General features: G+C 44.1%; 1 protein-coding gene across 1 annotated transcript in view; it reads right to left on the bottom strand.

The window, feature by feature from the left end:
• RYR3 (ryanodine receptor 3) overlaps window positions 1-24,669 on the bottom strand; it is a 503,714-nt gene that overhangs the window by 25,334 nt on the left and 453,711 nt on the right. The window contains 18 exon segments of the mRNA XM_078053421.1: window positions 531-612; window positions 2,320-2,424; window positions 5,881-6,009; window positions 6,969-7,057; window positions 7,520-7,600; window positions 8,252-8,269; window positions 8,515-8,588; window positions 11,104-11,180; window positions 12,671-12,750; window positions 12,904-13,003; window positions 14,161-14,217; window positions 15,193-15,244; window positions 15,642-15,748; window positions 17,420-17,516; window positions 20,325-20,437; window positions 20,905-21,036; window positions 22,663-22,722; window positions 23,068-23,238. Coding sequence (XP_077909547.1) covers window positions 531-612; window positions 2,320-2,424; window positions 5,881-6,009; window positions 6,969-7,057; window positions 7,520-7,600; window positions 8,252-8,269; window positions 8,515-8,588; window positions 11,104-11,180; window positions 12,671-12,750; window positions 12,904-13,003; window positions 14,161-14,217; window positions 15,193-15,244; window positions 15,642-15,748; window positions 17,420-17,516; window positions 20,325-20,437; window positions 20,905-21,036; window positions 22,663-22,722; window positions 23,068-23,238 — 1,624 coding nt within the window.

The following is a 24,669-nucleotide window of genomic DNA, read 5'->3' as shown; positions in this document are numbered from 1 at the left end:
ATGGTTTGGAAATGGGTAAGAGGGAGCAGCAAGCCATAAAGACTACACCACTAGGAGCCAAGGGGGAAAGAAACAAAGGGAAGAAGGAGGTGGCCACGCCAGTCCCTTCTTTCTGGACCGGGGCCTGGGTAGTGGTTTCATTATCAGATTACTGGGGACACATAGGGATAAGCGGTGCCCCTCTTATCCCCTTAGACCTCGTAGGGTGCCCAACTAGATGGCTGGCATACACACTGGCAGCCAGATGTACTGAAAAGCAATGGGGAGAGGGAGAGGTTAGGGAAGAGCAAAGCTTGGAGGTTTTCCCCAGTTCATTCTGGCTTTCCTATTAACATAAAATGAGTTGGTTTCAGGCTTTGTCCATCAGACCATGTGCCCTTCACTCATTTTTTGCTTCTGAAAATTTGGTTTTCTAACCAATGTCATATGGCATCAACGACCTGCCAGAAGGATAATCTGCATGATTAGTACGGTTAGTGCTCAGACCAATTACAGTTGTGTGAATGCCTAGTTATACCAAACAGCCCAACCTTCCAGGAGGGACAGAAGCATCACCACCATGTCCTGAAGGAGATCCAAGAGTTCCTTCAGCAGCTCGATCTGACTGGAATCCTAGAACAGAAACAGGAGATACCCCTGAGCTATCTGATCCCTGAGCAAAGTTTAGGGCAATGAGCAAGAAGAGCCTGCTCTGGAAAGGTTAGGTGAAGGTCGTGTCCATTGTGCCCGTGGACATCTTATCATCCACTGTTTGTAGCATCGGGGAGGCTCGCTGTGGCCTGACTCATCCAAGAGAGCTCCTTTAGTTTCCCTTGTATTAGTACAATGTGGCAGACATACTACTTGTTGTCTGAAACTACTGAACAACCCAATCCACCAAAGAGCCGTTAGGTATTTCTACTAGTTCATGTTGTTTTTTATCCTGGAGAATGATCAGGTGAGCTTTTGGGGAATACTACTGCAATCCAATTAAGGTGTCAAGGTTATAATCCCCAAGTGGGTTCTCCTTTCTTTCTGGGTTAGAGTCTCCTGGTTCTAGTTGGTGGTGATCTGGGTGCCACTGGTCCCTTAATATGTTACAGAATTGAGACTATTCCTCTGGATGGTTTTGCTACTAGTCTGTTTGGTTTTCATTTTGGCCTTGCAGACAGGGCATCACCAAGTTAGCTCTCTGTTTTAAACTCAATGTCACAGAAGGAAAAACAACCCTTGGATCATCTGAGGTGGGCAATCTGAGGGTGATATTTAAAAAATGTGCTCTGGGCCACACTTCTTGTACAGATTCTCTCTCACAAATACAGTTCTTTGTTGAGTCTCTCAACTTTCAGAGGGACTGCCCCCCCTTCGGTGTGGGTCATAGCTACACACGGACGATCACAGAGGTGCAGAATACGAAGAGCTGGAAGAGATCTCAGATAGTCTATTCTAATCCCCAAGATTTCACAGATGATGGACCCAAAAACCAGGAAGGGGGAGTGACTTCCTGAAAGTCACCAGCGAAGAGGTAAACAGGGCCAGGCTCCTCTCTCCAAAGCCTCTCCACTGCACCGGCCCGGCTGGGCTGACATAGGAATGGACGTATTACTGCCAAATTAGCGGCGCTCCCAAGAACTCTCTCCTCCCATAAGGCCAGAGTCAAAAGGGGAAAAATGAAAGGGTTAAATAGCACATTCCACAAGAGAGGCAGATGTGACAGCCTTGAAAATTTAGTTACGCGTTACTTAAATTAATGCTGCAAATGTTACTCTAATCAGCCTGAAACACATCCTGAAGTTCTCCCTCATGTGTTGCCATGGAGAGAGGCGATCGACAACTATATACACTCCATTTATTTGTTCATAATAAATGCTCGGAGCGATTCTGATTCATCTTGCCAGAGAGATGGGGAGTGAGAAGGAAAGGCAGCGACGGGGAGGAAGGGGAAGCCAAGGTGAGAGAGGAGGGATATATGAATTACAGAGACATGCAGACATTTGACAGACCCAGAAGGGGCTGGTAGATTGTCATAAATTGACACAACAGTGACAAGAAGCGAAAAGGATGGGCATCATAAAAAGCGAGTGTTGAGGCAATTATGTAAAGGGTAGGTTGGTGGGACACAAGGAAAGAAGCTGCATCCATGCAAAAGCCTGTCTAGGACACCCCTGGAGCCATTCCTTCCTGTCGCCCAGTGAAGCTCTCGGGTGTAAAAGTGAGACCTCATCTGCATGTCTGGTCCAGCCACTTGATCAAGCAGCCACATCCACGGGGGGAACACCAAGGGGTGAGGAGTGATTCAGCATTTCACATCAATGACACAGCGGGGAAGGGCCACAGTACCTGAGAGAGTTTCATCTGCATGTTAGCAAACACATGGAGGAAGCCGACCACCGCGTCCCACAGCCTGCTGTGAGCCAGGCTCTGTTGGTTCCCAATGCAAGGGCCCTATGGAGAAGAGGACATCCTTATTTCATGGAGACTTATTTCATCACGAGCTGCTCTGAATCTCGCCCTAGTCAGTGCACAGGACACCTGCTTCTATCAGCAGATAGCTCCTTGCAAAAGTCACGTATTTTGTGGCGCACTATTTTCCCAGGGTATTACTTTTTGCCCCCCATCATAGGGACCTATGTCTAGGAAAAACCACCAGGAATTTCACAGTGCAGTGGTTTCTCAGAGATTTTCTTTTTTTTTTTTTTTTAAAGATTTTATTTATTTATTTGAGAGAGAGAGAGAGAGCGAGCACATGAGAGGGGGGAGGGTCAGAGGGAGAAGCAGACTCCCTGCTGAGCAGGGAGCCCGATGCGGGACTCGATCCAGGGACTCCAGGATCATGACCTGAGCCGAAGGCAGTCGCTTAACGAACTGAGCCACCCAGGTGCCCTCAGAGATTTTCTTTTAGCTTCAGAATGCGTTCTTCAAATAAAATACTACAAAGAGGAATATTATTTAGAGTGAAATGCACTCCTGCCCACTCTCACCTCTACCTTGGCCTAAGAGGGGTTACGAGGAACTCCAGGCTTCCACAATTTGAAAAGCAGGCCCTACTGTTTTCAGGCAAAGCTATGCATAACATGCTATGGTCACATGGCTATCTACTCAAGTAAAAAAATGTGAATAATATTCCTAATGTTCAGGGGCGCCTGGGTGGCTTAGTCGGTTAAGCAACTGCCTTCAGCTCAGGTCATGATCCCAGGGTCCTGGGATCAAGTCTCGCATGGGGCTCCCTGCTCAGCGGGAAGCCTGCTTCTCCCTCTCCTTCTGCTTGCTGCTCTCCCTGCTTGTGCTCTCTCCCTCTGTCAAATGAATAAATAAAATCTTTAAAAAATATATTCCTAATGTTCAACTACCTTTAGGATTTTCTTATCATTAACCTAAACTTTAGGTACAATATCATTTGTACCTTTTTGGAAAGCCCTAGAGGGATGACTTCATTACCAGTTTTCATTTCCCATCTTAATAACTTTTCCTATTTTTATACATTGAATCAACATTTAAAAAAAATAAATCATCTGGAATTCTTCTACCTGGGAGATTTGTCTATTCATTCTTATATACGTAATCATTTATTTACATTAATAGGGACTCCACATATTCATTTTATGCTCTGGGTTATAATCCAATACTACTCTATTTTGTCACTCAAATTGTTCCAGTTTTGGTCCCTGGGAGCTCTTTCAGTTGGCCCGGGTCCCTTGGACATATGCCCACCACTCTCTCTTCCCTGCCAACCCCCCCCCCCCCCGGCATTTCCTTGCACTATAGTATTCTCCGGGTCATCTTATATATTCCCTGCCCCAGCACTAGGACCAGCCCTTTCTCTAAGAAGCCTGGTTCCTCTCACTGGAAAATGGTATTAGAAACCCAGATCTGGGTGCCAGTTGTGCTTGCTGCTACTGTGATGTCATTACTTTAAGACCCTCTCAGCTGACACGGCAACAGATATGTGTGTGTTATACTAACCCATGCGTACGCAATGTATCTAGAAACGTTTCCATATGTAAGTATCTGTATCAATACTAAGTCCAACTGTGAATTTAGCATACTGATGTATCCAACTCTAATGCACTTCCACATGGGTCATCTAGCTTCTTCTTGCTTATCTACAACCATTCAACAGTGAGAAACCTGGCTCCTGCCATTTAGTAACTGCTAACTTCCATTATATGTGTAAAATGGTTGCAGAATTATTAACACGTATCCCTACGGGAAAAACTTCAGCAACTAAAGTGCTTACTTATGTACAGTTCCTTTTGCCTTTGGTCTTACAGTCTGTATTCACTCCCAAAGTTTCTTAGGTCAGCACCTTATTCCCCACCCCTTCAGTGAGATCGTTTTATATATTTTTTATACCCTTAGGTTCTTCTGTCACATTCTGCCTACATTTTTCATCCTTAACTTTTCCTTATATTTTGTTTCTACCCTTTAACTCATCTCCAAATCACTCTTCAATAATAAATTTCCAAAAAGAACACGGATACCATCTCAAGTTCTAGAAAAGGGCTGGCAGAATTCCCAGGGAAGAGGGCAGCATGAGAGGTATTGCCTGCTTTCATAAATCATGTAAGCTTGTTTAAAAATCACTGTTTGAGGGGCACCTGGGTGGCTCAGTTGGTTAAGCATCTGCCTTTGGCTCAGGTCGCGAACCCGGGGGTCCTGGGATCCAGTCCCGCATCAGGCTCCCTACTCAGCAGGGAGCCTGCTTCTCCCTCTCCCTCTGCCCCAACCCCCTGGTTGTGTGCTCTCTCTCTCTCAAAATCTTTTAAAAAAATCACTGTTCGTGTACCTTTGATGTCTAACCCCTAGAAGCCTCTAGATTCTTTTTGGAACAAAACAAGTTGCTGTAAGAAACCCACATTCACCGAAAAGAAGCTTCTTTTTCACTTTTGGGTTAAGTGCTCCAAGGGAAATTCTGAAGATTAGGATGGCTTCCACAGAGAGCAAATCAAATTCTTGTCAGATCTGTTCAATGACCTTCCCAGGTATTTCAGGTTCTGTGACACTTCAGATCAGTCACCTGTTTCTATGGTTCTCTCTCCATGTTCTTACAATCCTTGAGTAAAACAAGGATTGATCTCTCCCTTAAAATCTTCCTTTTCAAGTTGATAGTCTTAGTTTTGTGTTTCTTTTAATAAACAAATATGATCGGAGTGTGCCGGTTGACTCATTAGATGGTTTTTAAAAAATCTCATACTATACCCCAGAGGACTGTGATATGGCTACTGATTTCATAGCAAATTATGCCTGAATACATCCTCTATTCCTTTTCACAGTTGTTAGACCACTGTAGGCAATGACCAGAGACTGTTGTAAACAGGTAAAGAATGCTGTGAGATCTAAATATTCAACTGGAATTTCATTCTAGATTCTACTGCCATTGGACATAGTTTATGTGTTGCTAAAGTCACCTTTTCCATAGAGTTAATTTCTGACAAATTAGTAGGATCTCATAAGTTCTTAATTTTGAGACTCAAGATAACATCATTTATCCCTTTATTCCTTCATTCTATTAATTATTTCTCCACTCTACTCCCCATGCTTACTGAATATCTAGGATGTGCTGCATGTGCTAGAAATGAAGAATTTTAGATCAGATAAGAAATTTTCTGCCCACAAAAATTTTCAAACCAGGAGGGAAAGGAAAATATAACTAGATAAATGCAAATAGAGTGTGACAATGCTATGAATAGGTCACAGTGAAGGACCATAAACTGTAGCTTCTCCTAGAGAGTAGTACTCTTGAAATACTCTTCTACACTTGGTTCCTATTTGTAGATACATATTGTCAGTGCTAGGGCTGGATGCACAGTCCATATAGTCATCCTAATATTCCACAGGGGATATAGAATATGGGAACGTTAAAAATGTTCTGTTTTCAAGCATGCATTCTGCAGCACTTACCTGGATGTATTCTGTGAGAGAATTGAAAATCTGCTTCGTGACTGCCAGAGCTTTGGAAAAATTGTGCTGTCCAGATTCATCAATGATGTCCTTCCCTGAATAATACCAGTAGAAATCACTGATTGATTCCTAAGAACAAACAAGGAGAGTTTAGTATTTCTTAACCTTCAGTCAGTGAAGCTAAAACCCAAGGTTTAGGAAGAGTACAAGAGAATCCTGCATTGCTATGACCTCTTCATTATGACAGAAACCCAGGAAAAAGCCCAGAGATACCTAATCCCTAGCATCTCTGAAGTGCATATACTCTTCTAAGAAAGAGCAGATAGGAGAGAGGATGGTGTTCAGCTGGACACGGGTGACCTGATGTAGGACAACTTATTCACAATGAAAAATATACATTAAAGGTAATAATGATTATCATCCAACCAATTGGCACAAGAGCAGCAACACAAGAGCTAACACTGTTAAGTGCCAGGTGTTGTTCTGACCCACTGCATATATGACATCTCTCCATCTTTACGACCACCCTCTGAGACAGGGGCTACCCATTCTACAGATGAGAACATCGGAACACAGGGCCGTTAAACAGATTGCTCCAGGTTACAACTGGTAAGTGGCAGAACCAGGAGGAAGACTTAGCAGAGAGAAGAATCTTTTTTTTTTATGTTTGTGTAGATTTTCCTGATATTATTTGGATTTTCCTTCAAACAGTTAAACTGAGTGACCTCTAAAGAACTAAGAACTTGTGGACTCATCCTATTCCCACCACCTTCTGCACTTCTTTTTCCTAGTGAAACTCTGTTTTCATTCATGTATTGCAGCTCTTGGGCTCTGTGGTGAGGTTTTCACTAGCAAAATTGAGGTAAATAGGCATTTTATACTAGATGATTGGATATTTAACCACTCCCCCATTTCAGTCTTCAAATACACATTTTTAGGCATTTGACTTCCCATAAGTGTGTGGACATAGACTATAACACCATTCTTATTGGGGCTTGACTGAACCCTGGACCTTCCCTGATCCCATGTAACTGTCTTTAGCTTCTGGAAGTGTGTGTGAGCCATGCCACTGTCCAAGACCCACTGACCTGCAGACGCAGGAGGTAGTCCACGGTACTGATGATGACGTTTATGGTGGTGGTATTGCCCATCTGAGTCCGCAGGAAGTTCTGAAAGTCTAAAAACACCAGGGCTGGGTCAGAGCCTGCTCTCATCATGCTGAGGAAGCTGGGCAAGCCCTCTTGGCTAAACTCAGAAGAGACATACTGTGTGAGAAGCCTTACAAGAGCGCCCTGTTTGGGTCCTGGTGGGTCCTGCAGGACAGAGTTCTGCCCTGAGCCCTCCCATCTTGGTGAGACCAGAAAGTGGACTTAATGAGCTCTGAGGGGCTTGATGGAAAGGGGCGGGTGTTTAGATGTACCATCTGAAGATTCTGGAAGCCACTCAGCCTGGGTGGCACTAAATAACATCAGCCCTGAAGTTCAAGTTGGTTTTCCATTGAGGTTTTTTTTATTGAGGAATGGATTAACTGTTGTCCTTGAGTCAGCAGCTGGTTGTATGAAATGTGGCATCCTGAGCTGAATCATAATTTGGCACCTGAATGTTGTTTTCCTTTGACAAATCAATCTGTTCCACTTACCACTGTTATGTCCTTCACAAAGTAACTGCAGGAATCGAAAGAGATCTCGTGTAAACTCATCATTCTGGAGTACTTTTTCACCTTGAAAACAGAGTATTGGTGAGCATTTGTTTGGCTTCTCAGCCCAGAACACTTTCCAAAGCAAATGACTGCAAAAATGACAAAGGGCCTGCGTCAGAACAGTTTGGAAAGGGAACTTTAAATGAAGGGGGAAGACTATGGACTCTGAGAAACAAACTGAGGGTTCTAGAGGGGAGGGGGGTGGGGGGATGGGTTAGCCTGGTGATGGGTGTATTAAAGAGGGCACGTACTGAATGGAGCACTGGGTGTTATACGCAAACAATGAATCATGGAACACTACATCAAAAACTAATGATGTAATGTATGGTGACTAACATAACATAATAAAATAAAAAAAAATGAATGAAGGGGTAAAAACCCGATTAACCTGGAACCGAGGCTCCAGAACACAATGACCAACCAAGCTAAAACAGTGAGCCCCGGGATGCATTTGTAAGGAAACCAGCTAGGCTCATGGCAGTAATGGCTCAGGGTCCACAACCCATGCTTTACAGATGGAAGACACTTCTTTAATTAAGCATCAAAATGCTGAATTAAGCTTCACATGCAACACTACCAAGCCTAAAAATGTATCTGCACTGCAGCAATTAAATAAGGTCCCTTAGGACTCACACACATGGTAGACAACTGGGGCCAGAAACTCAAACTTACCACGCTCACGAACAATGACTGGTGATAAGAGAAAAACAGAAGAATGCAAAGTAAGAAAAATCATAAACACCATGATAAACTGTGTCTAGTTAAGGCTGGCTCTGTGAACACATCCAGCCTTTATCAAAGCTACTGATGGGAAGATTTTGCTGAAATTGAGCAAGTCCTTGCAGATTAAGAAGCACTGAGCAGGGGCTCTAACCAGAAATAGTTAATTATGGTAATCAGGAAGAAAACGGCCTTCACATTTATTAGTTACTTACGTGTTCCTTCCTCAGTAACCATCCCCAGGCCTTCAGCTTTATTCTGCCTTTCAAATGCATTCAAATCAAGGACACTTGTAAGAAACGAGAGAAAACAAGGTTCAGGGCTATGCACACTGGGAAATTGGATTTCTGATGTCAGTGTACCTATTGACTAAGAATATCTTGTTCTTGTGTTATCATAAATGGTCTACACAGTACAGTGTGGTTGAAAGTCTAGCAGTTCCCTGGGTTTGCATCAAGAGTGTTGTCCAAGGATGCCTATAGTTCACAGGCATGCACGGCCAGGGGTCAGAAGAACTTAGAACGACTGTCCTTGTTTGCCCAGTCTGAGTCCTTTCTTATGCATGATGATTTAGAAGGGTTTCCCAAATAAAGAAGGAATAATCTATTTCTATGATTTCTCAAAAGAAAGTTTACTTTAAACTGCACTAATTAATGTTCACCTCCCACATTTATCTATTTTCTCCACGAATCACAAGGAACTGTGGTTTTAGTGCTCAGGATGAATACTGATGGAAAGGGCTACAGAGTCCAAAGGGCCACACCCTTTTAGAATTCTTGTATTATTCAGAAGCCAAGAGTAGTTGAGGTTAAGCCTTCTGGAGGCAATGCTGTCCCAGAACCTGTAACAAGCTAGCCTTTTTTTTTTGGTCCCACTTTCTCTGAACTTCCCAATCACAGCTGCCACCAAATCCTACTTAGCCAGGAACCCCTAATACAACCACAGAGCTTGATAAGGAGGACAATGTATAATCATATACATTGGGGCTCATTCTATTTCTCTAACAGAACTCTAGCTCTTTCCCCAATCTGAAAGGCTTTATAGACCATAACATGAGGTCTCACGAAAATATAGCTGTTAGGGCAGCTTATGGCTGAATCCATTAAGATTCTGTAAAACTTCGCCTTTCCTTTACCACTGGGCAAAGGAAATGACCATTGGATTGGAAAGATGTCAGGGAGAAAAACCAGCATTTCTTTTCCCCTTTTAGGGAGCCACATATCTTCTGCAATTTAGATGAATTGTAAAGAGAAAACAGTGAAAAGTCCTATTGCCATATTGTTGTTTTTTCCCAGATCCTGCTGTAGAAATGTTCTTCTCAGTAACACAAAACCATCCTTCTATTTTAGCTTTGCTGTCAAGAGATGAGAGCAGGGAAGTAGGACCTTTGGACAAAGGTGCTTCAAAGGAGCAGTTCTGATTCAGGAGACTATCTGGGGGAACAGATGTTTCTGACCCTTACTCCATTCCAAAACACCCATTTCAAATGTTTTAATTTCTCTAATGTTTCAATATTTTACCAATATGTATTACTTTTATAATAAAAAAAAATCATGAAAATATCTTAAAACTTGTTAGTACTCACTGGCCTCTAAAGGTATGTCACCTGTCCCTCTAAGCCATAACTACAAATGAGTTTAATAATATGAAGTATTACAGACTACTGAGAACACTTAAATATTTAATTGAGAATTTCATGTGCAATATGGAACTGAACTGTCTCGAGTTTTGCCATTCTGCGTCCACATGTACTATTTTATCTTCAGTGAGTCAGGCCTTGCAATATTACATTTTCTTTTCCTGAGAGAGGTAATAAATGAGTTGGTTGTTGGTGGGGAAAAAATGGAGCTCAGAGAAAGGGATTGTACTGCAGCTCAAATATGTTCCCTATCACCCCAGGGTACATACAATACTTACTCCATCAAACAAGGTTAGCAAAATTATGAAGTCCACCAAAGGAAAGTATGTCCATCCTGCAAATTTTTAAGTGGAAAACCTAATGCTCTATTTTTAAGAATATTAATTAGATGCAAATGAGCTAGATAATTATAACTGTGATTTCTTTCAGAATGAGTTACAGACTATTCAAAATACATATGAATCTTAGAGAATAAGCTGACACTTAGTAAGATTGCTGGCTTGTTTCCAAAATGAGTAGGCATGGTAACCTTATGACTTTTGGCTACGTATTATTCATTTGTCAGGGGGTCAGCCACGAGGGGAGGCTTATACACATGATAATAAAAGTGGAAAGTTTAATGCTTTGTTTCTTAGGCTATGGCAAAATGTTCCTATATTAGGATGTACGTCTGTTGAAATGGATGTGTCAAAATATGTACCCACCAAATACTTATTCAGGCTCAAAGAACTGTTAAGGATGAAGATTAACAGAGGGCCTAATGGGTCTAACGAAAACATAGCCTTGAGTCATACTGAGGTATTCCTCCTCTTTTCCATTCTTTTCTGGTTTGACTTTTATGAGCATATATGTTAGGAGAAACACTCAGCTCTGAAGAAAACGACATAACAAAAAAAGGAGGTAAAGGTGATTAAAAAACCAAACCAGGTGTGTGTATCTGTGTCCGTCTCTCTAATGGAGATTACACTGCCCCTTCTGTATGGTATCTGAATGTAATCCTGAAGGCTGGAGGAACCATACCCATCTTCTTAGCTTTCTAAAGCAGGCGAGTCCTTCCTCAACAATTCCATGATAAGCTAGTTTATTTTGTGGTCCCATCCCTACCCAATTCCTCTTTCTTCTGAATAGAAAAGAAATGCTATATAGGTGGTTTTCCCATATTTACCTGCAAGACTGCATAAGACCAGAAAGGCTTTGAAAGAATCCAGCATCCTTTTTCTCCTTTAGGTAATCTAGCATTTTCTACAAGAGAGACATATTTTAAAAGGAAAAGTGATGTTAAATTATGCCACAAGTACTGACCCTCCCAATTGCAATGGTGAAATGTCATGTCCCAGTAACATGGAGTCATATTCAGGGTGTTGGTTTGTAAAGTTGGGTAAGCATAAGAACCACCTGTGGATTTAAACCTTCCATGTGCCTGAGTCCCACCCACCCTCTTCCTATGGAACCAGAATCTCTTTGGGTGGACATTTTATTTTATTTAAGTAATTTTGGACATTTTATTTTATAAAGGTCCACTGGTATTTCTGCTAAGAGCAGTACAGTAGATCATTGACATTCATAGAGTTACTGTTTGAAGCCTCTCCCATTTAGGAACAAGCACCAGGACTGTGATCTAGTAAAATGTTTCTGAAGTATAATCTGAAAAACTCATGAGCTGAATTTGGTGCACTGGAGCAAGGGAGCTTAACCAGTAATAATGCTAATTTGAGAGCTCAGTATCTTTCACAATCAGACTTTGTTTCCTCTGTTTTCTGTTACTGGGAAGGCAGGAACTTTGTCTGACATCATAAAAATTTTTTTTTTTTTTTTAAGAAAAAGGTCCTGCAAGAAAATCAACTGATGGGGTGGCGACAGAAGAGAACAGAAAGTGAAGGGTGTTTTAGAAAATGGTAGTTCTTTCGTGACAAATTTGTTTGGGATGAATTAAAGGCTGGGGCAAAATATATGTAATAGTGGTGGTTATAAATTTGGAGATTCTCACGGGCCCTGTGCTATAGCCCTCACAAATGCCAAGAGTCTTTGAAATGTCACTTTCCTGTGCACACAGAGGCTTTCAGCCAGAGCCTGGAGTGCCCTGGAGACACCAGAATATTCCTGTCTCCTGCGGCTGGTTTCGGTTCAGACTGTTGAATGGATTCCATGTGCCAGGAGCTCCACACTATGTTTCTCTGTGTTATCTCACTGAATGCATGGTGGCATTCAATGTTTAGCTGCATTATTCACTGCTACACCCTCCATCCCAGAACAGAGCCTGACCTTAGTGCATAGTCAGCAATCACAACACTGTGACTGAATGAATAAACAAACGAATGAACAGACAACAGGTGTTTGGGGCTGTGAACTCCACTTAACCGATTGGGCTCCTTGCTCACAGTTAAGACAGCTAACATGTAAAATGATTAAAATACAAACCTAAGGCTTAGAAAACTTCCCTTAGAGCCTCTCCGTGCAAAAAATCATCTAATGATGAAAAAACTAAATGTTTTTCGCTTTGAACCCCGGGTAAACCCTCTTTGTCGAGTACGCATTTGTCTATAAACTCTCGGCTCTGGTTTTATCTGTGTTCCTGGCTACCGATATAATTAGCCACTAAGGACAAACACCAGCAAGGGTGATTCTGGGCGGCCCCCGCTGCAGCAGAGCCAACACCTCTTCCCCGGAGCGTGACAGCTGTCCAACGGGCATACCCTGAGAAGTCTGCATGACCCAGTAGGAGTCCCCCATACCTGTTGTACACCAGCGTTGCCCCCATTCAGAATGGCGATCCCCAGCTTCAGAGTCTCAACCACCATGAGGCTCATCTCACCTGCCATGGTGAAGATTCGATTGAATCACCAAGGAAACAGAGGGTAAATCACATCTACGGGGCTTTATCAGGACTCTTTAATAATGACTTCATGTCACAGCATGCTGTCTCTGTGGGAGCGACAGGGGCCTACCCAGAAAATCACGGAATCACCTTTGCTGGCGCTTATCATCTGAAGGACCATCTCTGCGGCTCCACGCTCATGCAGCCGTGCTTGTTGGTAGAGGGTTTTCTGCTTTTCCATTTCTTTCTCCTGGAAAAAAAAAATAAAGCAGGGAAAGATTTGTTTATCCTCAGGCCATTTGCCATGCTAAGGTAAACCAAGAGAATCTTTACTTGCACACATAATTTCGGATAAAGAAGACTTCTGAAGTTGATTTCCAGACACTACGTCAGCTTTCCAAAACTGTCCACCCACAATTCACTCATAGTTTGATGATGACTTTTCTACTTTTTGTATTGGTAGAAAACATAGCCCATTCCCCTGTAACACTCTCATTCTAGGAAGTGACCCCAGGTTAAAATGTGTTTGTTTTCAATGTTTTGTCATACGGGGAAGCCTGCTGAGGGGTCAACTGAAGCCTATCTGCCTGAATGTAGAAAACACCCATTTATCTAGAATGTTCAGATCACTGTTAACAGAGACTCTCCTGGATATGGAATACTAGACTGCCAAGGCCTTCCAGAACTGTAATTGTATTAATTTACTTTTACTTTTACATACTTTGTCTATAAAGAGAGTACCAATGAATTAATACGGTTTTTTTCTTTTTTATAAAGATTTTATTTATTTATTTGACAGAGAGAGAGATAGCGAGAGCAGGAACACAAGCAGGGGGAGTGGGAGAGGGAGAAGCAGGCTTCTTGCCGAGCAGGGAGCCCGATGTGGGACTCGATCCCGGGGTCCTGGGACCATGACCTGAGCCGAAGGCAGACGCTTAACGACTGAGCCACCCAGGTGCCCGAATTAATACGGTTTTATCTTGGGATAGTCCAGGTCCTGCACCGCCTCAAAATCAAAATTGTTATTAATGACATTTACAGAATAGTGGTGCAAAAACCATCCCAGTGTCTCCGTTGCTTTGTTTTCATTTTTGGATCTTTGAATTTGTCCTTCTCTGGCCTCTGTTGCTACCATATTTGGGTAGGAGTGCAAAATTTCCCAGAAGACCCAACCTGTGAGAGGGGTTTGCTGACGGACTGGCTGCCTGTGACCTTTCATTAGGCTGGAAGACGGACAAGAGAATCATGGCTAATGGGTGTGCCTCATGCACGCAGACTTGTATATTTGCCACCAGATACATGTGGTGGGTGAGGCACATGGTTCATGTCAGCATCCGCCTCTGAAGACCTGCCAGTTAGCTTTGGCTTTGGCATATGGCCCTGTCTTCAATCTTCGTAAAAACTTACTTCAAATGTTTTCTCCTTGTCTTCCTCCTCTTCTTCGTCCTCCCCACTCTGACAACTCTGGATTCCATGGAGCAGGCAAAGGAGGAGACAAAGAAAGGTGAGTCTAACAAATGAGACTGTTCTCCCGAGCAAGGGCAGGGGACGGGATGTAATTCACAGGCCCCTAAGGACTTCAGCACTTGGTAAAACCAAGAACATTTGGACCACTGCAGGGCAACAGTCTACTCAAAATGTCTTCTTTGCAGTTACCAAGGGGTTCAGAAATGAGAAATGGGAACACTGAGCTCACGCAGTCAATAGGGACCTATCTGGTTTAACCACAGACCTGAACTCTTCTACCTAGTAAAGTTCTGGTGTACATGAAGCCGGGAGTGCAGGGAGCTGTCCCTTTCTACACAAGAGCCAGGGGCTTGGCAAGAAGACTGGAGATACCCAGGATGTGAATCCTACGGTGCCCCTTCCCATTGTGACCCTGTGGTGCAGCAAGTAAAGGAACAGGTGCTCCCGTCCCCCCACATATCCCTCTTTCTGCTGGACGTGAAGGTTTCCCATTTGAGAAGGAGGAGTTCCCTTACCATTCGGCATTCCAGAGGCCACTGTCCCTCTCCGTGACATAGGAATAAGGTCACTCGCCTCTGCCAGAGCACTAGGATCTCGTTCCAGTTTCTAAAGCCTATTTCCAAATGTACTGAACTTCCTTCACCTACAGATATGTTTGAATTTTTGGGTGTGTTCTCAACGTTGACTGGAAATGTAAGGATAGTCTGTAAGCCTGAACTCCACGTAGCTGGCCTGGAGCCGCCAGGTGAACGAGCCACTAGCACCCACCGTCTCAGCAAAGCTTCAGGGTTTCCTTACGAGGACGGTGGGATGGTTTGCTAATGTCACCCCTGTGGGACATGAACTGTGCAGTGCCTGCAGCCCAGGTCATGACCGAGTCCTACACCCTGCTGTTCAAAATGACAGTTTCCGTGTGTCTCCAGAGGTAAAAGGGAAGACAGACTGAGACAATGGGCAGAAACGCAGGTGTACCTTAGCCATCATGCTGGAATAGGACGTGTACAAGGAGTCATCTTCCAATTTGCTGGAAAGAATGGAGGAAATATTTAGCAGGCTACTTTTTGGACCCAGCAGAAAAGACTAAGAGCCACAGAGATCTTAAGTTATAAGTACTAGTGAATTAATTTGAAAACTCCTTCCCCCACCCGGATTCCTAGAAACCACTGCGAAAATCTGAATCAGCATTGGCTGATGGAATTCAGGGAGGAAGGCTACTGTTGCAGGCTAATCTTCAGCCTCCACGTCTGACATTACGATGAGAGGGCTGTGGCGTATATAGTTTGCCTAGACGTTTCTTGGCCAACGTGAGGAGGGCTGCTCAAATCTGGCATCCCCTTTCTGGGCACTGCCATCTGTGAGACAAAGCTGTGGGGCTGGCAGAACCGTGCCTGGGAGAAACAGGGAGCTCTTGGGGGGCTGACCTCCTCTCCATGAGAGCATTGCGGCTAAAATGGAGAATGATCTGATGAAGTGGGTCTGGTTGCTTTTCTGTCTCCTCTTCCTCCTCCTCTTCCACCTTGGGGGATTTCTACACAAACCAATGCAGACAGGTTTTAGGCAAGGATTTCAGCACACGCCACACAAATGCATATGAACAAAGAGAAGGTAAAGCGCAAAGCACAGAGTGCATCCGATAAAAGCACAAAGAGAACCACTATGTCATATGTTTATTTCAGGACAAGAAGCCCCAAGGATGCAAGGTTTGGGACATAAATATGTATTTTTTTTTAGCCAATCAAAGAAACATCGCAATTTTAAGTTCAAACGAGATGAAAGGAAAAGCAAAAGCCTGACCACAGGGGAGGAGCTGCAGACCCCCCTGCCACTTCCCCATCAGCAAAACTCTCATGCAAGCCCTCGGCACCCGAGTTCAGGAGGGAAGTTCTGGAGAGTCCCCTGAGAGGCTGGATCTCTCAGCGAACACCTGAAATTTCTCTTGGAGAGCTGGGCTGGAAATATGGGTGGGACAAGGGTTATAAAGCACTGGGGCCATTTGGGGTCTGATACTATCCTAGACTCAATCCAGCTAACCATTTCTTTCCTAACTCCACTGCTGATTCTAAAAATCTTTTTGTTCCTGAGAGATGCCATCCTGGAGCTGCAAGCCTTGCAGTTTCTCCTCTTACTAAGTCTTTTCTCAATCTCCTTTTACAGAGAAGGAAACAGTGTCTGATGCAGGAGATAATAGTGAGTTTCAGGTAGTGGCAGAGCAGGGTGTACGATATTCAGTACATTGGTGAGAACTACACAGGCTGTGTGAACAGTTCAGAAGTGGAGGGCCAAAGTGATGCTCGTTGTCAACTTCACACTAATCAAGGAACTGGGAACACCAAGGAACTGTCATTCTCACTGATGGGACTATAGGAAGAGGACAAAGGGCATGAAGACAAATGGGAGAAAAAAGGGAGAGAAAGGATTAAAAGCAAAAAAGAGGGAAAAAAATAAAAGTAAAAAAGAACGGAGAAGGAAAAGAAACAGAGAGAGATAAGGAAAGAGAAAGAAACAGGAGAAAGACCGAGTATGAGACATACAGAGCAAGATTAACAGAAAGAGTAAGGGATAAGAGAAAAAATAAATGGGAAAAATAAGGAGAAGGACTTAAAAAAAAAAAAAAAAAAAAAAGAACCATGGGCTGGCCAAAGGAGAGGAGGGTTTATTTTCTGTCTGTACCATGATGAGGCTCTGTGGTGCTTCTGCAATAAGCGTTTTCCCCTTGCATGTTGTTTTAAGTTGTTTTAGAGCATGAAGTCTGTTAGAGACAGGGCATAACAAATTTTCTGAAGGGCCAGATACAGAAACGTGAGATGCAGGAAGGGGATTCAGATGTGCCTTCCCTAAAGCAGAGCTGCTGACCAGAAATGCAGAGCCTTGGGTGGGGGAGGTGGCCGCCTGCAACCGATGGTGCTCAAAACGTAACTTAGCATGAACTTTCCATCGCATGGCTGTGCATCCTAAGAAATATTAGTTGTTAATAATGATGATGAGGATGATAACAGTACTAGCACCTCCAAGTGAAATTCATCCTCTGGCTCTTATGGCCATTAGCAGGGCCTCCTCTGATAATTTATACAGTTAGTTCTTTCCAAATTGATACGCCTGATTCTTTGTGAATGTTTAACTATTAGAACACACACACACATGAATACAAAAGTGAGATTCATTCACACCCATATCTGCTTCCAGCTGAGTCAGTACTTACAGCCAAATCCTGTACTAGTTTCTCTTCAAAGGAATACTCCTCTGTTTCTATCCAAAATCTCTGATAGCCATGGAGGAAGAGGTTAATGGAGCGGTGCCTGAGCGGAAGGGTTGAGAGTGAGGTCAAGAGGGATCTGTGGGACACCTTGTTTTAGTCTGGGTGGTTAACGGTTAGTAAGCAGGACAGACTTTTGTACAATTCTTGTCCTCTGATTGGTCAGGGTAGCCAGCGGTACACCAGAAGCATTTGTTTCGAACAAACCAGAACCCTCTAACATGCCAGTTTGCTGATGTCTAGAACACCTTCTGAATGAACTAACGATGGCTACTGGGAGACCAGGTGGTAACTGTAATCTTACCCTGGTCACAGGAGGTCTTTATCACATTTCTCCTCCAATGAGAAAGAATTCACTGGGCCAAGAAACAGTCCTGAAGGATTTGCTTAATATGGCAATGTGGTTATCGCTTTTGGCCGATAATCTGCCCAGGTGATCCCATCTAAGTCATGCTGACGGTGAGTGGTTTAGTCTCAGATCTACTGAAAGCAGCAATGTGTGAGTCCTTTAGAGGGTCTCCAAGGAACACCACCAAGGCGCTCCAGCTTTTACTTAGGAAGGCAAGACTCAGGCGTGCTGCGCTTACAGCATAACTTCTGTGTGCCTCATGGATTTCGGCAGTGGCCCTGGTACCTGGGAACACTGACTAACTCTCAAGAGCCACTCACTCTCTATAAGCCAGGACTCACCGATGCTATTCGCACCGAATAGCAGTTAGCTGATTACCAAATGTGAGGACAGTGGTGAGGAGGGAAGGAGAGAAAAGTAAGATGCAGGTCAACACCTGAGTCATCCAGACCTGGCCTGGTTTCCGGTAGAACATAACCCTTGCCATCTTTCTTCAAATTCTGACCAATCAGAGTTCTTCCAAAAAATTGTACAAATTTGGGTTTTTATGGGAATGTTAAATCACGGTCAAGAGAGGAGTGTGCAGAAAATGAGCAGATCTCTCCACAGGTTACATTACCATTAAAATGGGTATAAGCCTGTCATACTGAGTTTTTTCATTAACCTTTTCCAGCCAAACCCGTTGAAAGGTGGTCAGGAAGAAATTGTTAATTTTGTGTCTGGAGAAAAGCACACAGGTTGTCTTTTAAAAACTAACATCAGAGAAACAGTTTGCACATAATAAAATAAATCCCTTTAGCCCTTTAATATGGAGGACTCCATGCAGTTTAGATCATGATGAGGTGGAGAAGGGAGTGATCTTCACTATCAGCTTCTTAGTTTTTATCATAAAATCTACCTATGCTCCTCCATGCTAGGGAGAAATCCAGGCATGGGTTAGGGGTGAGACTGGCCATATTTCATCAAAGACATAGTGAGTCCCTCGATTTACTGTTGCCCATCCAGGGACAGAATTGCTGAAGGAGCAACCAATATATGAGAGGATGGTACTAACATTTTCAGTAGATTTAGAAAATAATGCTTGTTTCGAGAGATGTAATTTTTGCCTTGCTGGCCCTGGAGACATGCTTAGGGCTAAGCCCTTCTGGAAGTCCAATTAGCACATTAGGCCTGAATCTCTGCCAGAGAGGGAAGTGAATGCCTTTTGATGTTTCACCACTTCTAGGAAACAGACAAAAATCCCATGCATTTTTGCTTTCTCTACTAGGCTATAAATTTCACTTTGTGGCTGGGACATCAGTGGCCTTCATAGCCATGACTATTTGAACTTTTCCGCTTTTTATTCATGAGTTCTACTTGATTTTGTGGCACCTCATCCTCTTCCAAAGACACTAGTCTGTTCTCTCAAGAGACCTACAGGAGCAGGTGAGTGTCATGATTCTTCACTATCTGCAGAGACCCTAATGGGAAAGCTCAGTTGGCCAACTGGCTCAGGACAGGGTGAAAGGGCACTGTGGACAAACGATGGCCAGGAAGCACAACCTGATGAAAGCAACTGTCAAGCATAGGAAGAGAATTTTATCTCGTATTCCAAGGAAACATTTATTTACATGGGATTCAGAAAATACTTTTCTGAGTTAGTTTATTTTTCCTGACCAGGTGAGGATGGTTCATATTGATCTGCAAATTGATGAAGCAGAGGCTTTTATTCAATTTGCAGCTTTGTTTACTGATCACAGGCTTGACCTTGTGGACTCTGCAATCATTCTGAGGATGGGAGTGTTGCTACAACACCAATGACAATGAGTCAAGTCTCAGTGGTCAATGTTTGCCCAATCTGCATGGATACTCTGCTCTATGTTGATACACCACATTCCAGGAGAGCCTTTGCATATTTCTGACTGCAGAGTATAGATTAACCACACAGATAAGGCAACGTGCCCATGACTGGCCTCTTGGGACATCTTTAGTCAGTGCCCTTTCTTCATCTTGAAGGTAAATATACTGTCCTCAAGGATTCTCGAGTTACATTTCTGTACCTGCTGAGGAAACACAGTAATTGGGGGGCCATCCAAGTACCTCAGCATAGAAATACTATTTGATCTGTTGATTGAATTTGGGGTAAAGCATTTTAGAAAGAGTTCTTTTTCCAGGGTTCCTTTACATCCTCACAAAGAACCCCATCTTAGGAAAACTAAGAGCTTCCATATGCTCACTGGGCTGACTTTAAGGTGTAAAATGGTGAGCTAAGGCAGGCATGGGGCCCTAGGGAAACACATCTGTTTTCAGCTTTTCTGCTTACCTGGATTCCCTTAGTAGGCCATTATACTATATGCAGATTGTAATGGTGCCATGGATGGAGGACTCCAATTTCTACCCCTTGGATCATGAGTGTCCGTGCCAGAAGACAGCACAATTGTGGAAGGATACCTTAATTCCCATCACTGGCTCCCATGTCAGAAGAATGGCTCCCATGCCAGAAGAAAAGGACAGAATACTTGCCTGGGCAGGTTGTAGAGAGGGGCCATCCTGAAACAGGCCACCACTGCCCGTTTCCGCTGCTTTGACAACAGTTTGTGCCAGACCGCCTTCTTGGACCTCAAAGGCTGTTCCACCTGAGAAGAAATCACACGGGTAGGTGCGCACTAGGCTAACTGCATGGCAGGAGGTAGTCGCCTACAGCCCAGATTTCTCAATCCTGAAGAATCTTGATTTCTCAACTATAGTCAGCAGAAGGTACTCAGCAGCAAATGATTGGGTTTGTGGAGGTCTGACTGAGGTTGCTTCCTTCTCCCAACTGCTTTTGGACGTTTATTACCTAAGAGCAGTTTTACAACTGGGTAGGGGATTTGAATGGGTCATTTGATCTAATGGAAAAAATTTGTAAAAAAGCTCGGAAGGGAAAGAATTGAAGAGTCTGCTACCATGAGGCACCAAGATGACATCTGGGGGTGAGCTGGGATGATTCTTGTTCCTTGTTTTGGGTCTTATGAGAACACTCCTAAGAGCAGAGTGTGGAGAGGAGCTTTACATTTTTCAGGGTGGTCTTGCTTCCTTAGTCTTCAGGGCAGATGCTCCTTACCTGCTCCAGGTGGAAGACAGCTGCTGAAATTCTCTGAACACGCTCTACAGTCTTTTCTGGATTGAAAGGTTCTTCACTCTTTAAAACATCTTTGTAGAGGTTCAGCTGCCACTTTACTGCTGGGTCATCAGACTGAAAATTAAAGCACACAGCAGGTGAGCAATCTTGTACTGAAAAAGTCTTTACTCCTCACATGGTTCCAGAGGAATCAAGACTCTTGTATTATTGCTTCTTTCTCATTTTCTCTATTATCTTCATTGAAACATTGTAGATCTATATAGGAACTGCTCATCTAGCCTGCATCTCTTAACTCTTGTCATATTTCCATCCCTTTCTCTCTGTACTGCATTCTAATTTCCTGAAAGCAATCTTCCAACTTCTAAATTCTCTTTTCAGCTGTGCCTAGCCTGTTTTTTTTAACCTATAAATTGGATTTTTAATGTTACTGAATACTTTTAATTTTTGTAATTGCTATATGGCTTTTTTTCAATCCATATCCACTCTCCTTTAAAAAAAAAAAAATGTCCAGGGGCTGGCTCAGTTGCTGAAGCCTGCACCTCTTGATCTTGGCATTGTGAGTTTGAGCCCCATGTTGAGCCCCAGATTACCTAAAAAAATAAAAAATAATAATGTCCAAGTCTTGCTTTATAGATATTACTGCTATGTTTAGCTCTTTAAGTATTTCAACCACACTTATTTTTAAATTGCTTTCTGCAGTTCCTTAGGCTTGAATTCTTCCCTTTGTTGCATTTTCTGACTCTCTAATGGTAGTGGATTTTCTTTCATGCCTTTTTTTTCCCCTTTGGCTTCAGGAGGAGTTTTATTTATTGGCATGTCAGACCATATTCTAAGAGGTGGAGAGTCTCCAAGTAGTTTTATGGTTGTCTCTGCAGGAGATTTATAGGTTTTACTGGTTTAAGGTTAATTTTATGTAAGTTTCTTGCTCCGCATCTGTGCACAGCATGGGTAATTAGGTCCCACACTCTTCTTCCTTTAAGGTTATTAAAAACCCCAGCCTCTAGGTTACAAATCTGGTTCAGAAAGCTCTATGAGTTTTCCCAATCGCATCAACGTGTCCTCATTCCTGTGATTTAGAGTGTCTTCTTTATTCTGGCACTTGGGATTTCTTTTTACTGCTTTTTTTTTTTGGTAGTATATTTTCCCCACTATCCCCTATGTTCGGGATGGAAAGAAGTGGCTGTTTGTGTCAGCTTAATCCTCCATCTTAGGGCATAGCATATCTGAGGAAAGAGTCATTCAGATTCACAGGCCTGGGGAAAAAATCTCAAACAGACTTTAAAATCAAAGTTTGTTTGTTTGTTTGTTTTGGTTTATACCAACTCTAATAGAGTTCTTTTGTTTCCAAATCTCTAGATCAGGATGTGCTAAAATTCTCCCAGGTGTCCATTTCACTGTTTAACAAGGCTCACAGTCAGTAAATTTGAGACCTAATCTAACCCCCTGCTATGGCTGGATGTTCACACACTGGTAGGTGGGAAGACATGCTTCATTAAATGCTTCTTTGCATCTTCTTTGTAACAGCAAAGGAAAGAACAAAAATTAAGGGCAAAAACTCTTCCCCACACCCCCAAACAAAAGTGAAAATTAAAGGCAGAGAGTTAGCCCTACCAATTAAACACCAGTACTCAGAGACTGTTTTTAGAACACATTAAAGAGAGCATTAGCAAACTAAATGGAAGGATGGCACCCTACAGCCAAAGGGAAGCCTGCGTGAGTTCTGTCTTCCTGCTACATCACCTTCTCCTGCAGGTGCAGGTTATTCCGCAGATGTTCCTTCACCTCTTCATCTGTGTCCCTCTGTGGAAAGAGATGTTAAATTTTATTTCTCGAGGTCACTGTGGAAATGTAAAGTAGGGCGCAGGGAGGGATGGACAAGCAAATGAACAGTTTTGCTGGGATCTTTATTATATGAACAATATGAACAAAAGAAGAAAAATGACAGACTTGTCCAAAGGGCTCTCAAACCAGCTTTAAAGATGGGGCTGTGTTGCGGGTGTGCACCTTGGTTTCTGTTCACTGGCCCCCCCGCCCCGCCCCCTGAGCCCCAGGGAAGGAAGACGAACCCTTCGGACGCTGAGCAGCCGCCACCACCTGTATTACGTTCTGTGTTATGTTCTCAGCCAGAGCAGACGCGTGACTTACGTAGCTGTATCGAGATTTGGCCAGGGAGATTAGCTCCTGATCGCCTGGCGTGCACATATTCAAACCAATGGGCAGCATTTTCTTGAGCGCAGCCACGATGAGAGAGGTCTGGATGGAATACAGGTCTCCCCTCCGCTTTGTCTTCTTCCGTTCCTGGTCCTGTCCTCCAGACTAGGAGATGAGGTTGAAATAAACAGAGGGGCTCAGTGATTCTGAAAGGAACGGCCTCCCCTTGGAGGCAGCCTGCCTCCTCGTGGCCCTGTCCGTACAGGTGGTCCTTCCTACACTTCAGGGCACAGCGAAAGGAGCGTGTTGAAGGCATCCGCGTGGCCATCAAAGACCCGCCCGGCTCCCGAGCCCTCTCCTTGTGCGCATGCTCACAGAACCACGTAAGCGGACACACACCACGGACGCCTACAGGCTTGGCTCCCTTGTTTCTGGGCCAAGGGAACAAACCAGCTGGCGTTTTTCAAAAGGAATGATTCGATACCAGATAAAATGGTCTTAGAAAAGCATGGAGAAGCCTGATGCTGGGGTGTCCGTAAATACGTGGAAGAGCGTCTCCCGTAGAACAACTGCTCTGCGGTCAGGGCTGAAGCTCGTGTTTTGGAGCACCGCGTCCCACTCAAACCTCCGCCTCGAGGCAGTGCAGATTCTCACGGGAAAAGGGAAGTCCCAGAGTAGGGCTGCTTTGGGATCTGGCTGGGGAACGCTCGGAGGAACACCGAGGAAAACAGAACTCCCCAAGTCTGCGGGAGGCCGCCCTTCTGTTTATACCGCCTCACCCCTCATGGGGAGAGACTACCCAGCAAGGGCCACCCCGTGGAGCAGTAGGTTTCTGAGGAGTTCAAGGCACTGCGCTGAGCCACCCAACCGAGAGCCCTCAGTGGCCGCCACACACGGCCGTGTGGGTAGGCTCCAGGAGACAGCCCTGCTGTGACCGGATTCTTGGGAGGTCAGCCTCTGAAAGAGCACACTGCCCACCTGGTACCTCACTTGCAGGGCTGTGCCTCCGGGGAGGGGGGTGTGTGCTGGAGAGCCGGAAGCAGAGGATGAAGTCGGGGACTGTGAGGGAAGGAGAAATGGCGCTCACTGAAGCTTTGCTCCATGAGGTGGCCCTGGAATGTCTGCAGGAGGAGGGGGCAGTGCTGCGGTCGATGCTGACATACAGACCTAGGGCTCTGGGAGCAGGGGGGAGGCCAGACGCCTCTCCTGGAACGAGCACGTAAGACCTGGGACCCTGAGCTGGAGCAGCATTCATCTTAACGAGGCACTGGTTTTCTGAGAGAAGAGGAGGGTAAGAATCCACACTGCCTTGGGACTGATCTCTTTAAGTTACCTTTAAAGTGTGAAAGAGGTTCATAATTATTAATGGACTCTTAAAATGGCTGTGATTTCTGTACCTTCAGGAGGTTACATCACAGCAACCACAGCGAAGCTCCTTGCCAGCAAAACCCAGGCTGGCCAGTCACCGCCAGACAATTGTGCTGGTTGCAGGGCACCTTGTGCCCGGTGCTCCAAAACAGCAGGTCAGGCCCAGGACAGCAGGCGGAGGGGCGGGGGAGAAATATGAGCAGGGGGTAAGAAATGAAGCTAACAGAA

The sequence above is a fragment of the Halichoerus grypus genome, chromosome 8 (genome assembly GCF_964656455.1).
Source record: "Halichoerus grypus chromosome 8, mHalGry1.hap1.1, whole genome shotgun sequence".
Lineage (NCBI taxonomy): Eukaryota > Metazoa > Chordata > Mammalia > Carnivora > Phocidae > Halichoerus > Halichoerus grypus.
Note: the sequence above shows the minus strand (reverse complement) of the source record. Positions and strands in the feature narration are given on the sequence as shown.